This window comes from Leptonychotes weddellii, chromosome 13 (genome assembly GCF_054177405.1).
Source record: "Leptonychotes weddellii isolate Sample4059 chromosome 13, ASM5417740v2, whole genome shotgun sequence".
NCBI lineage: Eukaryota > Metazoa > Chordata > Mammalia > Carnivora > Phocidae > Leptonychotes > Leptonychotes weddellii.
The window spans coordinates 69,967,067-69,985,164 of NC_138381.1; the positions used below are offsets into that span (position 1 = coordinate 69,967,067).

Sequence of the window (18,098 nt, forward strand, 5' to 3'; positions counted from 1 at the left end):
TGGGTATTGAGGAGGGCACATTCTGCATGGAGCACTGGGTGTTATGCATAAACAATGAATCATGGAACACTTCATCTAAAACTAATGATGTAATGTATGGGGATTAACATAAGAATAAAAAAATTAAAAAAAAAAGAATCATAGCACACTTAGGGGCGCATGGGTGGCTCAGTCGGTTAAGCGTCCGACTCTTGGTTTTGGCTCAGGTCACGATCTCGGGGTTGTGGGATCGAACCCCTCATCAGGCTCTGCGCTCATCAGAGTCTGCTTCAGATTCTCTCTCCCTCTCTCGCTCTTTCATTCTCTCTTTTTCAAATAAATAAATAGAACCCCTCATCAGAGTCTGCTTCAGATTCTCTCTCCCTCCCTCGCTCTTTCATTCTCTTTTTCAAATAAATAAAATCTTAAAAAAAAAAGAACCATAGCACACTTAGATCTACCTCTTTCTAATACACAGGTAGCTTAATTTGTTAATCCAGTCTCCTATTGATGGACATACGGGATGTTTCCAAACTGCTGCTATTACAAATAAAGCTGGAGGGAACACACTTGAGCATATTTAGGTGACTACTTCTATGGGCAAGCTCGCTAGCCTATCGTGTCCCATTTAAGATCCCCAGGAACATATGCGCAGGTGCCCTCTCCGACTGTGGGCTGTGGTCACATGGCCTCCACTGGCCACGCAGAGGCGTGCTTCTGATGTTCATCTGTCACTAGGGACACCACCCTGCAACCAAGACATAAACAGGCAAGGGCACTTGTCCATGTAGCTGCGCTGGGAAGCCCTTAGAAAGACTCGTTATGTGCTTAATGATTTGCAAGTAGGAAGAGTGAAAATCCTTTGCTGGTCCTGCCTAGTTTTGCAAGAACATGCCATTCCTCCCATGGATGGAGCTGATCCGTGCCGTTAAAATAGAGTTCTCTACCCTCTCCTGATACCATCGTCATCTTCCCTTCAGCACCAACAATCAACTGACATATCTACGCAGCCTCACTCTGCATAACTTTGGGATGCATCACGGTCCCCTGATTGAGCTGTATGTATCACTGCCTTTGTGCTTTGCTCTGGCCCTTTCCCCACTTAAATGATCCTTGCTTCTTCCAGTTATGGAAAAAAAATATGAATGCATCTCTTAAAGGCCCAGTTCGAATCTTGGTTCTTCTCTGAAGCTTTCCTAGTGAGCACGGCCACATCTTGACTTCTGGCCTGTCCATACGCCTGTGGTCAATGGTCTTCCGCAGTTCCGGCCTCTGGCACGTCACGTCTCCCCGAGGGAGGCTGGAGGCACATCGAGGGCAGGCACCGGGGCCTTATCAATAGCACACAGAACAATGCTGAGCACAAAGTCAACATGCTCAGTAGCACATAGATGTGGCTTCTTTCTCTCTCTCCATCCTTCCTTTTTTGTGCATGCTGACGGCAGCATAATCATCTCAGGCTAGTGCTGCAGGGTTCCACTGACTTTTCAAACATCAGTGTGACTAGGAGCCAACAAAGTGAGTTTTTTAGGGGTTACAAAAGCTGATTTTTGTAAACGAAATGGAGTGTGTTTATCAACTGAGTTGGTGGAGGACTGATTCAGTATCCCGTGAAAACACAGGGCGGCAACACAATTATGCAGAAGTCGTGCTGTGCTCTGCTCTCACAGGACAGAAGGGGAATGGGGGCTTAGGTGGTGACAGAGATCTTTTGCCTCTACCGAGCAGGTCAGAGCAAAAGGACTGAGGTCACTGATACGGATCCTGGCGAGTGTCAGCTAATGTAGATTGTGGGGTCCATGGGATTAGGACTCACTTCATTCGTGCATCGTATGTACTGATTAAGGGTGCAAGTAAGAGGCAGAGAGGACCCCCAAGCTAAGTAACCAGAAAAGAACTTAGTGAAGGTTCGGTGACAGAATGTGGACAGGGTTTGGGAAACCAAGGAGGAATAACACAGTACCACTGGGCTGGCCACAGAGGAGAGCCAGTCCACCCCGGCCTGAAGGGTTGAGGCGACGGGGGAGGAACCCGAGCCTGGAGAGGGGCCTGGAGGGCAACCAGAGAGTCATACCCAGCAGGCGCTGTGGCCAGTCTGTGGCCCCGCAGGATAGGAGCTGGGGGAATACAGACCCTGGTCTCGTACCCCATCAGCACCTTCTGTTGACTGGACCCAGCAGGAAAACCTATTGGTGCAATTCATACTGCACAATATCCCAGATTCTTGCCAACTCAGAAAGTGATCTCTCTCCCACTTTGTGCCCTACATCACTTGATTTGTACCGCTCACATGGCACATCACCCACCGCCTGCTTTGGACTAACATGCTGTACTCTTTGAACTTCCAGCCCCTGCTAACTCTCCAGCCTCATCCCTCCCCGGCCCCATCGCCCAGGCTTTGCTGGAGCCTCATCAAGCTCCTTGACCTGGTTGGGGTATTTCATTGCTCTGTTCTTGCTCTTGTCCTGTTTCTTCCCTTCCTCCCTGCCACTCCCCCATCCCCTTCCTCTGCTCCCTCTTCCTCCTCCTTCTGACATGATTCACCTGCCAGAAAACCCATCCTTTTGAAGTGCACAACTCAATGGTTTTTTATTATATTTCCAGAGTTGTGCCAGCCATCCCCACAATTGATTTTAGAGCGTTTTCATTTCCCCCACAGAAGCCCTATGCCCATTAGCGGTGACTCCCTAACTCCTCCCTGCCCCCAGCCGTGGACAACCACTAATCCACTTCTGTCTCTAAAGACTTGTCTCTTGTGGGCATGTCACCTCCACATGACATACTCACATACCGTGATCTTTTGTGTCTGGCTTCTTTTATTTAGCAAAATGACTTCAGAGCTCATCCTGATTATAGTGTGTCAGCCTCCTTTTCCTGGCTGAGTAATACTCTATTGTATGGCAATACCCCGTTTTATTTACCAGTCGATGACATTGGGGTCATTTCCGATGTTTGGCTATTATGGATAATGCTGCTCTGAACACTGATGCACAGGTTTTTGTATGAATATATGGGTTTTTTTTAAAGATTTTATTTATTTATTTGAAAGAGAGATAGCCAGAGAGAGAGCACAAGTTGGGGGGGGGGGAGGGAGGCGGGGAGAGGGAGACCTGACGTGGGACTTGATCCCAGGACCCTGAGATCATGACCTGGGCCGAAGGCAGATGTTTAACTGACTGAGCCACCCAGGCGCCCTTGAATATATGTTTTTTAAATAATTTTTTGAAAGATTTTATTTATTTATTTGAGAGAGACAGAGAGCATGAACAGGGGGAGGGGCAAAGAGAGAAGCAGACTCCCCGCTGAGCAAGGAGCCCGATGTGGGGCTCCATCCCAGGACTCCAGGATCATGACCTGAGCTGAAGGCAGAAGATCAACCAACTGAGCCACCCAGGCACGCTGAATATGTTTTTTTTACATAATGTTTTTGAAAGATTTTATTTATTTGAGAGAGAGAGCACTAGCGGGGAGAAGGGCAGTGACAGAGGGAGAAGCAGGCTCCCCATTAAGCAGGGAGCCCTATGTGGGGCTCAATCCCAGGACCCTGAGATCATGACCTGAGCTGAAGGCAGACGCCCAACTGACCCGACTCATTCAGCCACCCCTGTTTGAATATATGTTTTCTGATTCTTGGGGGTATGTGCTGGTTTTTCTGCCCTTCCCAGAATGCCTCATCTTATCCTGGCTAATTCCCTAGCATCCTTCAGTCCTCTGCAGGAGTCTGCCTCTTTCTCTCAAGAGCTCTGACTCCCCCTTTCCCTCATGGGATCCCATAGTTCGCGTTTATCCAGACTGCTCTTCACATGACAATGTCATTGATATCAAGTTCTTCTCATCTCTTTCTGTTGGCTTCTGAGCCCCTTAAAGGGCAAGAACTATGTCATTGGATTTGTAACACCTAGCATGGTTCTTGTTATGTTGGGCAGTGAATGAATGAATGAATGAATGAGAGCAGAGACTGTCTTACAAGCCTGCCTTGACTATGGATCTGTGAAATGAATAGATGAAGGTCCTGTTCCTGATTTGGAGGAGCAAAGAGGCAGGGTGGTTCTACCTGCTCTTTTTTAATCACAGAAGATGCTTACGTCTGAAAACAGAAATGGGGGTGTGTGCGTACCAGTATTTGTTTAGGGAAGGCTGCTGTGTGGACAGGGCTTTGGCTGGGGTGGGGGTGGGGGTGGGCACTAAATCTAGCTTCTGGGGACCCTTTCCTCCAAATCAGAGCTCTGTATGTAGCAGCTCTCTCCCATCCCCCTCCACCTCCCGACGTTCGACATTCGGGGCTGGTTGTGCACAGGCTCAAGGCACTGACGTCATCCCCAGCAGCTGTCTGCACGTGCCTACTGACCGAAATACCAATCTTTATTTCTGCAGGTTGGTGAAAACCCTGTGTCCTTGGAGAAAGCTGGTTCCTGTTTTCCTGAGGGGGAGCCCGGAGCTTGAAAGGCCACAGTTGGCACTTCGAGAAGGAAGTGGAGAGGAGCCTGGAGCAACAGTAGTAACGCGGAAAGGGACTGGGGAAGCCCTTTGCATATCCAGCTGCAGAAACAGACACCCCAATGCTATTTACATACAGCTCTATATATAAAAAAAGAAAATATGAATATTACTACTCAGTGCATGTCTTGTTGAGGACACAGTCCCCTCCCTTTTCTGCACCTTCCCATGTGAACTTTGATACTTCCGTGTCTGGGGCACCGGAAGAGAGATGCCTACTGTGTACCTAGAAAATCTGCAAAGACTGGTGGGAATTAGCCCCAGAGTCGACCAACCACCTGGGGAGGGATGCTGGTGGAGTAAGCGGTGAAATTGCAAAAGGCAAAATAGAAGGAAAAAAAAAAAAGAAAGCGAGGAGGACAAGGGGCCAGCTCTGTAGGGGCAGTCTGGGATTTCTCCATTTCTAAGAGTCTTGATAAGTCCTAGTCTCTCTGTACCTGTGTAGGTAGATAGCCAGTCCCACTGTCACATCAAGACAAATGGGATTTTTTTTTTTTTTCCTACCAGTCTGGTGTCTCTGGTGCTTCACTTACATTTTGCTGGTGCTGTGTTCTTGCTGGTGCTGCCATGGCGTTCTGTTGCCAGACCGCAAGGCCAGGGAACAAGAGAGATTTCTATTTTGCTGTTTCAAATTCTTTTTTAAAGGGACAAGTTGCAAAAGTGCCACTTGAGAGTCTCTGCTCTTTCTCTGTGGGGATGAAAAATCCAGAGGTGTTTCAGAGCAAACCTTGGGGTCTGGGAGGGGGGAAGGGAGGGGGGAGGGTATTGAGTGCTTGCTGGTTACTGAGGTGGAAAGCTGACATCATATGTGACTTGTCCTCTACCCCACGAAAGTATCCTGGGAGTTCAGCGCATGGCCTCCCTCACTCCCCAAGGGGATTTCAGGGCTTAGGTTTTATGGATTAAAGAGCCAAGAAATGGCTACATTCTGGTCAAGGGTGATTTATAAGCAAGAGGCACTGGGGGAGGGAGCAAGTCATTTAAATGAAATGCACCAGCATCTCACTGACTGACAGAGGGTCTGATTCTCCCCCCACCCCCCACCCCAGGATGAGCTACTATTTTCAGAAGTTTCTAGAAGGGCTAAAAAAAAGATGTGTGCTGGACTGAGACTTGGCTGCAAAGACTCTTCAGGGAGCAATGATTATTTTTTGCTTTTATTTTTTAAAAAATGCAAAAACCCCCCAAAACTCTCCCCAGGTATTATTCCTCTGTGCTGGGTCTCACAGTGCCGTGTGCAAAGCTGAGATGGTGGGGCGCCAGGCTGTAGGGTCAGACTGTCATTCTGCAAGGCTGGATCTGCAGGTCACCACCCAGTTCCTATGGACAGGGGGTCCACTGGGCTGATTAGCAGACACCCTTGCCGTTCTAAGAAGCCAGCAGAGGGATCAGCCGTTGTTGAAGTTGACATGGGGCTGAATTATTCCCCACAGGCTTTGTTGAAAAATTACCAGGTCCTTTAGAATGCAGGACCTTTTAGTTCTGTTGCAAGCTGGGAGCTGTCTTTCTTTTATCCATGCCTTATGTTTTCCTAAATAGACTTTTAAAGACAAATGTAACCCAAAGCTGCTGAAGGTGAGGGCAGCCCCCCACCCCCACCCCCAGACAGCTTGTTGATGGAGAACTTGCTTCCTTTCATTCCGGGGGCCCTCCCCACAGTTATGTTTGCAGGGGATGGGTGTGTAGGCAGGGTCTGCAGAGAGCAGCAGGTGATATCCCCACCAAGCCACAAACTTAGAGAAGGGCAAATTAATTAGAATGGTACGAAACACAGTCCCTGCCTCTGTATCGTCACTTTCCGAGCCAGACACTAGGGTCTTTCCAGCTCAGCCCATTTTCTGGGGAGGGGGTTTTCATTACTATAATGGTATGTGATCACAGCTCTTTGGTGCCTTAAGGCTGCACCTTCAACACTGCAGTGGGACCCGGCTGACCATCTAGACACAGGGAAGAGGAGAAAGGTCAGAGAATCCCTTTCTCAGCCCCGACTTGCCTACTAGCTTCTGACATTTCCGAGGGAGGATCCAAACTCCAAATGCCCAGGTTGGCGTTTGGGGCAATTTTCATTTCAATGAAGCCACACCGCTGAGAACTGGGCACCCTTGACCTCCTGATGGAGCTTTACAGCCAAGTCCCTTGTATATATTCTCTTGTATTAATAGAATCCGTGTATTTATCTAATCCCGGCTTTTTCTTGCACATCATTAATTTGAGTGCACTTCTCGACTGCCCCGATTTTTGACAAGGGGTTGTTTTTAATGCTTGTTTTTATATGAGATTTGACTTCTTGATGGACATTTGTATTAGGAAATTGAAGCATGATATATATGTATATATTGTCTCCACTGTCTCTGAGGCTGCATTACTTGGATTGCATGAGATAGTGGGGTGTTTTTTTTTTTTTTTAAATATTTCCACAGTGTGCAAAGTGCTGGCACCATCCCTCCCTCTCTCCCCCGCTTTTCTCCGGCTGCCAAGGAGTCATTGATTTTGATTAGCTTCACTGCAGAGCGTCTGTGAAGAGAGGGAGAGGGAGGGAGGCTTTGAAATAAATTTTAAAAAAGACCTCATATCGGGTTTCAGCAGACAGCAGTGTGTGTGTGTGTGTGTGTGTGTGTGTGTGTGTGTGTGTGCATGCGCGCGCATGCGCACGCATGCATGTCCGTGCAAAGCAGAGGGAGGCCTCTGAGATCATTGTTTAGGTAGCTTGCTGCATAATGAGGCGATGAGCAAACAGAAGCGCCTCCTTCCTGATGGTGCTGGTTGCTCTCAAAGGGTGGGGGTCTAGGAGCCACAGGGATTGGAGCCTCCTGGGACTTCAGCATTCCCATTCCAAATTAGATCCATTCCCTTCTGGAAGCTTCCCGCCCCATCCCCCATAAGCAAGTAAGATCTCTTTACCCCATTTCAAATTTGGGGTTCCATTTCACAATCTTTCTGGCACAGATGTAGCTGGAGTAACAGGTTTGGCGGGGGTGGGGGGGGAGGCCCCTTTCCCTCTCTGGCTGCTGTCCATGGTCCTAGGCCATGAGCATCTCCTAGAACCCAGTTCCCATTTTGTTTTCCTCTCTTTCTTTGGGCTACTGGAGACTTCTTTTCCACACTTGTTGCAGTGGTCTCATTTAAGAAATTCTTTTCTATTTTGATGAAAAAAAATGGTGATTTAAACAATATTTTCACAGAATAATGTGACTTTGGTTTCACAATTTATGTAGCTGATCTCGTACTATTATCATGTTTTTGACAGTGACAAAATATCACTTCCCCTAGTTGGGAAATTGGGGGAGTCCACCTCTGATCCTGCACAAGTATCTTTTTGGGACACTGGTTTGCCACTGTGGACTTTTTGAGTGTCCACCTGGTATCAGAAGCTGCAGTGATCAGAACGTAGGTTTTTTTCTTCTATGTTGATACCAATTCCTTTTCTGAATCTTTCCTTAAGTCAGCCTGAGCCAATCAGAGAGTCAGATGCTGCTTGGGGGCTGAGGGGGGACAGGCTAGACCTGCTGGCCTAGTCCCATTGTGATGGAGGATGTTGATGTCAAAAGTGTCATTTTAAAGCTTAAACCAAAAGTTTTAAAAAATATATTAATTTATTCATTCAATACCTATTTATTGAGCACCTACAATGTGCCAGGTTGTAGAATCCTATCTGGGAAGAAACTTACGTATGGAGCATGGAGGGGCAGCCCTGCTTGGAACCAGATGATGCTAATTGTCCCTTTCTAGTCTGGTTCATGGTCTTTAACAGATTTGTCAGGTCATCCTTGTGACCCCAAGCCTTGATGGCAGATTGTTCTCTAGTATTTATATTTACTGAGCACCGCACTGTCATGAAGGCAATTCAAAAGCCTGTGATCTCAACTCACTCCCAGCACAAAAAGACTGGTTCTTGCTGCTTCACATGGTAACGAAAGCCACCATCTACAGCGTGCTCACCAGCCCTGTGCTGAGTGCTTTACATGTTTCCCCTCCATTATTCCTCATACCCATTCTGGAAGACAGTAGGTATTATTCCCATTTTACAGCTGAGGAAGCTGAGACTCAGAAGTTTTGCAACTTAGCCTAAGGCTACACACACAAAGTGGCCGAGCCAAGATTTGAACTCAGGTCTGTTTGACCGCCGCCCCCCCCCCCAAACTCATGAGCTAACTGCCCTGCCACACTGTATTCCCTCCTGAGCTGCTCCAGGGCATTTGCTAGTTCAAGGGCAAGCACAGCCTGGGGCCCAGCAGGGAGCAAGGGAGCCTGACTTAGATCCACTGTAAGGAGTGTTGCATTTGGGGGCACTCCAAGACAGGCTGGATGGTTTAGTTGGGGATTTTATGTATTTGTTCCCTGCCGTTTATGTCCTTAATTTCTATAAGGTCCCTGGGAGAAGCATCTACTTTGTAAACAGGGCCTGTTCAACTTACTTCCTAGGACATGGGAAGCTTTTCTCACCTCTTTCCTGTCCCCTCCCCGACCTGAACCCTTAAGTCTTTTGCACTATAAGTGCCCGGGAGCCTATGTGTGTATGTGGCAGGGATGGTTGTGGGGGTGTTTGGAACCTCAGTGAGGCCTCTGGCTCAGCCAGAGAGGCAATAAGCTTGGGAACATTCCGTTCTGGGTTCTAACCTTGCTGGTTTGTTGTGCTCTTTTGTAAGAGGAATTTCATACCTTGGAGACGCTTTGTACATATTTGTAATGACTTTATTAAAAAACTGGTTGTGTGCTTCCAGCCAAAGGCCTTTGTGTTTTCATTTCCTTTTGAAAGGTTGGTCCCCAAAGATCATGGGAGGATCTGGCTGTGCACCCCAACCTTCCCTGGGACAGAAGGCTACACACTTAACTCCCTTCTCTGTCTTATTTCTGAGAACTCCCCAAGGGGAGGATTGGCCTGAACAGTACCCTTGGGATGGCCAAGAGGTTGAGGGAACTTGCCTGATAGTTCAAGATCAGTACACAGAACCATCACTTACTCATGGCGCCATGTAGATAAGCCAATGGCCGTGCAGATCTAGGTCTCCAACTATGGGAACATGGGTCTCTCTTTCGCCTACATTCACCTGGTCTAAGATGCTCTGAGCAATCAAGTTGTAGTCTTTTCCTAAGAATGGTGGGCTGAGGACAGGTTGTTTTTCTAGATAATAGATGTTTTCTTTTGCCTTGGGGACCCACCCCTTCCCCACTCTCAGTCCATGTGACTTAGAGGCGTTGACCCTATCCTCCTGCCCACCTCTGTCCCCACTGCCAGGGTTCAACACCTGATGCAGGCCTGACCAGCAGGGCTTCAAGTCCAAAAGGCTAAAGGGATTGGTTTGGGGCCAAACTAACGAGTCTACCTCAGGATTCCTGCTGGAGCTTTGGGGAAACAGAAGCTCTTTGCTGGGGTTGCTAAGCTGATGGAACATGAGCATAGAGCTTTTGGAGGACCTCTTACTGCCACATGGGATGTGACTGCCTGGAAATGAAACTGTCTCAGAGGAAAGCAGAATTGAGGGATGGAAAGACATGATTCTAATATCACCGGAGCCCCTGAATCCAGCTATACTCGAGGTCCATACTGTTACATGAGCCAAATAAAGTCTTTCTCTTACTTAAGCCATATTGAGTTGGTTTTCAAATAATTGCAACCAAAAAGTTCTGCCTGACGATGTTTTTGTGACCGGTTTCATAACAATGTCCTGAGAAGCATGAATTGTCACCTAATGCTATTAATTTACATTTTAAAATACCCATCATAATCTGGCACCCAGGCAAACCCATCCTGAATCACTGGCATGTACATTCTGGGTCTGTCATCTGATTAACCACTGTGGTGGGCCCTGCAGGTCCCCTGCCCAGATCCGTTCTGAGCCTTTCTACCAGTTCTGCATCCCCATCCTGCTCTTTCATGTGCTTTGTGGCACCTGGCACCATCAGAGACTCGGGGCGTCCTCAACCAGCAACCCATATTCCAAGGATTGATAGTGTGTGAGTAAAAAAACCTCAGGGTGGGACAAACTTTGAAATGCAGCTGATGCTCTAGAGCTCAGAGGGGCCACGTGGAGCCAGGACTTCTCTGAAAGTCATCCTCTCGTTTGGTTTCTTCTCCCTCCCTTACTGGTTTCTCCTGGGAGGACTTCCTTAATAAAGCATGTGCAACTCAATGGATCTGCTTGGCGGGAAATCCAATAGCAGACAACCACCCAATAGCAGGACCTCCACCCCAGGGCTGTTGAGAGGATTACAAGAGGTCATCCAAGCAGGATGCTTAGCTGGCATGACGTGCTTGGCACACTCAAGCATGAAGTGCTTCTCGGCTTTTCTCCCCCAACAGTCCCACCCGGCTTCAAGAGGCAAACAGACTCGAGACCACGAACCCAAGTTTCATCGACAGATGATATTTATTGGCAGAAGGGAATTTAAGGGAACGTTAAAAACACCAAAGGCAGTTCTGTTCAGCCCAGAGCAAAATTACTAAGAGATTCCAGGACTCACTTTACGTGTCCTCTTTCCAACCCAAAGTCTTAGGCGCTTGGTGCCTCCAAGTGTCTCTCACATTCTCCTCTTATGAAGGTAATGAGCCTGTTCCATCCAGGTCCAAAGCTTGCCTTTTTATTCTCACATTTATTATGCCCAAGATCTACACTAAGAGGGCCATTTCTAAGAGTTTCAGGAACTTGAGACAGTGAATCATAAAATAAGAGCAGGATACTCCAACACAATATGCGATCAATCCTGCTTATAACAAAGGAGTTGCAGAGCCAGGATGGGCAATGGAGAATGTTCTTCTTTCCCAGTGACAATCCTTGGCTGCTTCTACCCTGTGGTGGGGAACCTATGCAGCCTAATGTTTGGGAGACTCTTCACTGGCCGCTGTTCCTCCTTAGGGCAGAAGTTCCTCCCATCCAAAAGAAAACCTCCAGACAGAACTTTCCCCCAGAGGGTAGGGAATGAATAAGTAAAATCCTAAACGAAATCATCCCACCTGCCCCCAAGTATCCCCCACTGTTTATAACGTCAGAGGCATGGCTCGTTATCTGAAGATCGTTAGAGATGTGTGGGTTTCTTTTCTCTTTTTTTGGTGGCATGAGTAAACTTGGCAAAACCACGGGTGCCTTCCCCACTACTCTACATTGTTAGTGTCCCTGGCTCCAGCAGATAATACACAAGGTTTCATCATCCTGGAGATGGCTGTGGGGAGGTGAAGTGACTTCCCAAAGTCATGCAGAGTTTGGAATCAGAATTCCGCTCTGTCACAAGCTAGCACGTTAATAAATCTTCTCCAGCTCCGACTTCTTGTGTCTCTTTGATGGCATCTGCAGGCAGGGTGATCTTTCTGATAAAAATCAGCCACAGAAGCTCCTGTTGCTTCCCTTTGGTTCTTCCTCAAGGCAGGGGGACCAGAACAGCCGCATCCACCCGGCCCCCTTTCCCTCCGCTTCCCCTTCCGACTTGATTATCCAGGCAAGTGGGATTGTAACATCGCTGTAGCCATTGCCATAGTAACAGAGCTTGAAAGATGTCATGCTGCCCTGGAAGGGATGTCTTGCTGGGTACCAGGAAAGAGCCAGGGATGTCAGGCACAGGAAAAGGTCCCGGCTTGATAGCACATGGGGGCAAACGTCCTGAAACTGCTAGGGATGGGGTGGGCTTGTTATTACTGGCGGAGAGCAAGGTGGCAGCCAGTCTCCCACCATTTCTGCTGGGGCTTTGTTGTTAATCTGCTCACGAGCCACAAGATTGATGTCTCTGTAATGCCACGGGCACCAGCCCATTGTGTTGAGGTTGACGGTGAGTGAGCAGAGTTGGGAGAGGGTTAGGGGCAGGCAAGATTCCAGAAGCTTCTAAGTGATCACCTGTCCCATCTTGTCCCACATTCAAAGCAGGGAGGGTCTCACAGGTGGAGAAGCTGTTCTGTTACAGAGATCAGCAGCTCTGCTATAGAGATGACAGACACCCTGAATGCTACTGCATCCTATGCCTCCACCCTGGCTTGTGGAAAAACCCATAACGTGGGTCGTTCATTTTGCTCTCAGGGCCACCAGGGGAGAAGGCGATGGCCACAGGCACTGTAGACAAGCTGAGCCCCAAGTGAGGGACAGGACAAGAGCAGAAGGAGGAGGAGAGAAACGAAGACAGGTGTGGTGACCCAGTGATTCCGGCATCGGGACCAAAGCTGGCCATTCCTGATACCCAAATGCGATTGAGCATCCCAGCCAGAGCCCAGCAAAATTGTAATTTTAAAGACCAACTCTTTTCATGAATCCAGCCACAGCTAGATTTCCAGAGCCAGTGCTCACCGTTGGCATCCTCAGTGGGGCCCAAACCAAATGTGCTATGCACCTGGGCCACGGATGGGCATTAGAATCACCTCTCGTGCATCTAAAAAGCCATGTCTGCTGGGCCCCACGTCCGCAGTGTCTGAGCAGTGGGTGAGCATGGTGGTTGAGAGGGTGCGCTCTGAAGCCAGACAGAGGGTCCACCCCTGCTAGCTGGGTGACCCTGGGGAAGTTACCACGTGGAGCTCCATGCCTCAGTTTCCTCCTCTGTAAAACAGAGGAAACAACAGGACCTCCACCCCAGGGCTGTTGAGAGGATTACAAGAGGTCATCCAAGCAGGATGCTTAGCTGGCATGACGTGCTTGGCACACTCAATTATTGCAAGGACAAGGTGGGGCCCGGCACTTGTATTTGGGAAATGCTCCACAGTGATTCTAATCTGCAGACCTGCACCTCCTGGGGAGAGGCAGTGATCTCCAGGCCCTTTCCCGGGCGCAGCATCAGGTCACCACGAGTTAAAGTAACCTGTCTATCACCAGTCCCTTCCCTTGGAGGGGGCAGGAGACCCACATGGGAAGAGGCCAGATCTGAGTCAGGAGGCTTGTAGGGGAAGAACGGCCGCACCAAGGATGCACGCACTGTGCCACAGAATGGAAGAGGAAGGTGAAGGTCGGGAGGACAGGGGCCTGGCTTTAGGGAAGGAGGTGGAGAAAGGCAGGAGGCACGATCGTAAATGCTTGAGGCCAGTGTTCCAGGAAGTCCGCAGAGCCGGACCCAATCACGCGGGCCATCCCTCGGCTCCCAGAGCGTGCCTGGGAGCTGGGATTCCTCGTCCCTCAGCCCTAATACACCTGGAAGTGTGCCGAAGTGGCCCCGTCCTTCCAGCAGCGCAGGGTATCCACGGCAACCGAGCGGCAGAGCGGGCAGGTGCGCTCCCGGTCCAGCCAGAGGCAGAGGCACTCTTCACAGAACACGTGCTGTGGGGACAGCAAGCAGGACGACTGGGGACACTGCAGCGAGTGTCCCCTATGTGCCAGCCGCAGTCCCAGGAGCTGGGGACACAGCAGTGGACAAAACAGACAGCCCCTGCCCTCGTGGTGCTTGCACTCTACTTGGGGAGATGACTGGTCCCTTGAATCTCCAAAATGTAGAGTACATCAATGATAAGTGCTGAGAAGAAAAGCCAGGGGGAAGGGGCTAGGGAGTGCTTGGGAGGGCTGCTGTGTTCAGCATGGGGGGCCAGAAGGACTTTCACTGAATATTGACATTTGGGTGAAGACTGAGCCCTGAGGATCTCTGGGAAAGAGTGCTACAGGCAGAAGGAATGGCTTGTGCAAAGGTCCTGGGGCAGGAGTATGTCTGCTGTGCAGCTGAGCCTGGGGCTGAAGGGTGGGAGGTGGGGGATGAGGTCAGAGAAGCTATGGAGGGATAGAGATTGCATAGGGCTCTGTGGGCATCATGAGGCCTTTGGCTTTTATTCAGAAAGAAATAGGGAGCCATGGTAGGGCTTTGAGCTGAGGAGTGACCTGAACAGGATTTGCATTTTGAAAAGATGACTTTAGTTGATGGGTTGAGAACAGAGCTCAGGGGTTAAGAGAAAGGCAGGGAGACTGGAAATATCAATGAGTTCTACCACTTTCTGGCCATATCACTTGGACAAATGACTCAACCTCCCAATGCCTCAGTTTCCTCATCTGTAAAATGGGAGAAGGTCAGGAGGAAGTGGAGGGAATCCCCCCTTTTTCTAAGTAAGCTCAATGCCCAACATGGGGCTTAAACTCAGGACCTCAAGATCAAGAGTCGCATGCTCTACTGACTGAGTCAGCAGGGGCCCCCAAAATGCTGCTAAGAGTACTCCACTCATAAGAAGATTGCTTCACATTAAAAGTGCTTCGACATAACAGTCGAAGGCAGTGTACGATTCTCAGCTGGAGCCTGGATGGGGGGAAAACCCTAACTATGCAGGATATTTTGAAGACAGGTGGAGAAATCTGGATATATACCGTATATTAGATAATATTTTACATCAATTTTAAATTTCCTGGGTGTGATGGTGGAATTGCAGTATGGGAGAGAATGTCCTTGTTCTTCAAAGGTGAACACTGTAATATTTTCGGATGAAGAATCAAAATGTCACCAACTTATTCTGAACCGGCAAGGGGGAAAAACAGTTACATCAAGAAAAAGCAAATGGAAAATGTTAATGAATGGTGAATCTAGATGACAGATAAAAGGGTGTTCATTCTACTGTCCTTTTGCTCTGTAGCTTTGAAATTTTTCAAAATAACACTGATAATTTAAAATGATAATATGAAAATCCCAATACAATGTTTCTTAAAAAGTTTAAAAGAATTAAAAAGGCACTTAGAACAACGCCTGGTCAATAGTAAGTGTGCTATCAATGTTGACTATTATACAGTAGGAGTTATTATTACATTTTATCTCTTTATTGTTTATTATCTTTCCCTCCGTGCCAGGCTGTAAGCTTCTTGTAAACCCACTCCTAGCACGGTGGGCAGTAGGTGCCTAACTGTAAACAGTGTTCTAAAGGAGAACTCCATGATGCTCTATGCAACAGGGGACCAGTCTGATGCAGGGGGTAGTCCAGGAAGGCTTCCTGGAGGGGGGCACACTTGTGTTAAGGCCTGAAGGATGTTTAGCAGCTGAATGGGTGAAGAGAGGGGGTAGGGATAGAGCATTCCAGGCAGATGGGAGCAGCTGTGCCAGGCTCCTGAGGTGGGACAGCATTGAGGCACTCAAGGATGGCCAATGTGGCTACAGCAGGAGAGCGTAGGGAGTGGGCGGCAGGAGGTGAGCAGGCCACACAGAACCTCGAAGGCTGCGCCTGGACTCTCACTGGGGTCTGGAGGGCAGGACCCAGGGGTCAGCAGGCCCAGCAGCTTCTCTGGACTCCCACCCAGGGCACTCAAGGCCCTCCATGATGGTGTCCTCCCCTCTTCCTCCTCATCACCCGCCCCAACCCCGCCCGGGGTAGCCAATGTCACTGACACACAGGATGACCTGCAGTGCAAAGCTTAGTCATACTGCTAAGCCTCAGGGCAAGCTGTAATGTCTGTCTGGGGTGCCCTGATGCCCTTCCTCCATCCTTACCAGCTGGCGGGTGCCTACTTCTTGCAGAAGACTTAGCCCAAGCCATGACACCTCCCCTTCTCCGTGACGTCCCCCGTCCTCCATGCCTCACTGTCTCCTGCAAATCTAAGTGCTGGCTGTGCCTTCCCCTTCCAGGTTCCTCCTGGGGAGCGTGTCTCTCGCAGCATCACATGCACGCCTCTGGAATGATCCGTAAACTCATCTGTCTTGTTCACTGCATTAAGGGCTTCAGGAGGGCAGGGACCACACTCCCAACACGGTTCTGAGCACGTGGCAGATGCTCAGGAAATGTCTGCTCAACGAATGAATGAGACTTAACTTTGTTCCCCGGGAAAAGGAGGTACTTACATAGAAGAAAGCAACACAAGCCCTGATCACGGGAAGCTCAATACTTGAGTCAGGTGAACGGGAAATGAGCCAGCTTTTCATTCCTTCCTTCAAAAAAACATTCCCTGAGGCTTTCACACGTCTCATTCAGTGGTTCTCAAATGTTTTGGTCCCAAGACCCCTTTACAGTCTTAAAAAATCACTGATGATCTCAAAGAGCTTTTGTATATGTGGGTCAAATCTGGCTATATTTACCGTATTAGAAATTGAAACCAAGACTACACAAGCACATGAAAATGAAGCCAGGGGGTACCTGGGCCACACTTTGAGAACCACTCTTCTAACTGCTCATTTACCATTTGCCCTGCCATTTGGGTGGTAAACTTCGTGAGGGCAGCGACTGCGGTCGTGTTCCCATAGCCCAGCCCTGAGCCTGCACAGAGTAGGGACTCTGTAGATGTAGCTGACAAAGGAATGCCTTCCTGGGTAGGTCAGGTGGGAGATTCTGGAGATACCAGCATGGTTAAGACCTGGCCTCTCCCTTCTGGCAAGAAGGGGCCCTTTCTGGGCTGGGAAGTGTAGGATCGGGTGGGTTTACGGTCAGTGGGGAAGAACACACACAGCTGCTAAGTAGTGAGGCTGGAATCCAACTTCAGGGATGCGTTAGGCTGACTTCGATTATGACTCTCAGTGATCTCCTCCTCCTGGGATTCACACCCTGTGTGGCCCGTCCCCTCCCCTTGAGTGCAGCTGTACTTAGTGACTTGCTTCAAGCCAACGGAATACAGTAAAGAGGATGGGACGTCACTTCTGAGATTAGGTTACAACAGACGGGGCCTTCCCTCTTGCTCGCAGTCTTTCTTGGGCTTCTCACATGTTCGTTCTGATGAAGTCAGTGTGACAAGGAAGCCGGGGTAGCTTTTGGCCACACCAGCCAGCGAGGAACGGAGGCCCTTGGTCCTACAGCCCACAAGGAACTGAGTCCTGCCACCCACACATGACTGAGCTTGGAGGCAGACCCTTCCCCACGGTACACTGACTGGTGTCCTGACTGCAGCCTGGGAGAGACTCTGAAGCAGGGGACCCAGCTGTGTTGGGTTGCTGGATTGCTGACTCATGCAAACTATAAGATGATAAATGCTAGTTGCTTTCAGCCGCAGAGCGTTGGGGTCATTTGTTAGGCAGCAATGGGTAACTGATACAAGAGGTGTCTGCCTTCATAGTGAATACTCTTGCCCACCACATTCTATTTATACTGGTCACACATGGAGATGTTTATAGCACTCAATTGTAAAAATGACATTACTGAAAGTGTGGCTACTATCAGATAAGGGACACACACACATGCACACACACACAGCCCTAACCACAGATCCTCTTCAATCACATAAACCCAGCCAGCTTTGTCTAGATTTAGAATTAAACACTTACACTGAGTGTTGGCATAACACGCGATGCTTTTCAAAACCCACACACAGAATACATGTCATCTCGCTCGACTGTACTGAAGAGCCTGCAAGCTGCGCAGGGCACGCATTTTCATGGCATAACACGCGATGCTTTTCAAAACCCACACACAGAATACATGTCATCTCACTCGACTGTACTGAAGAGCCTGCAAGCTGCGCAGGGCACGCATTTTCATTCCTGGGTGACAGAGGACATGGAGGGTCAGTGCCGCAAAGGAACGTGTTGCTAGGGGTTGCAAAGTTAGTGCTGGGACGCTGTGGGTGCTTGCAAAGCACCTGATGCGTAAATGCATGGATGGAGGAGTCAGCACACAGGCTGAGCTGCACAGGGCACAGCACGCTCCTAGGAATTTCCGGGAAAAGGGCTCTAATATTTTTTTTAATTTTTTTTTTAAAGATTTTTATTTATTTATTGAGAGAGAGAGAGAATGATAGAGAGAGAGCATGAGAGGGAGGAGGGTCAGAGGG

The 18,098-nt window shown here is 49.0% G+C and overlaps 2 protein-coding genes across 2 annotated transcripts in view; one reads left to right on the top strand and one right to left on the bottom strand.

Moving 5' to 3' along the window:
- The window catches only part of HRK (harakiri, BCL2 interacting protein), a 16,811-nt gene extending 12,223 nt beyond the window's left edge, over positions 1 to 4,588 (top strand). The window contains exon 2 of the mRNA XM_081802117.1: positions 4,354 to 4,588. The gene's annotated coding sequence lies outside the window, so the exon portion shown is untranslated. The remainder of the gene's footprint in view (positions 1 to 4,353) is intronic.
- A 6,233-nt stretch (positions 4,589 to 10,821) lies between these two features.
- Positions 10,822 to 18,098, bottom strand: part of RNFT2 (ring finger protein, transmembrane 2) — a 68,752-nt gene continuing 61,475 nt past the window's right edge. Inside the window, exon 11 of the mRNA XM_081802118.1 lies at positions 10,822 to 13,700. Coding sequence (XP_081658244.1) covers positions 13,566 to 13,700 — 135 coding nt within the window. The 3' untranslated portion in view covers positions 10,822 to 13,565. The remainder of the gene's footprint in view (positions 13,701 to 18,098) is intronic.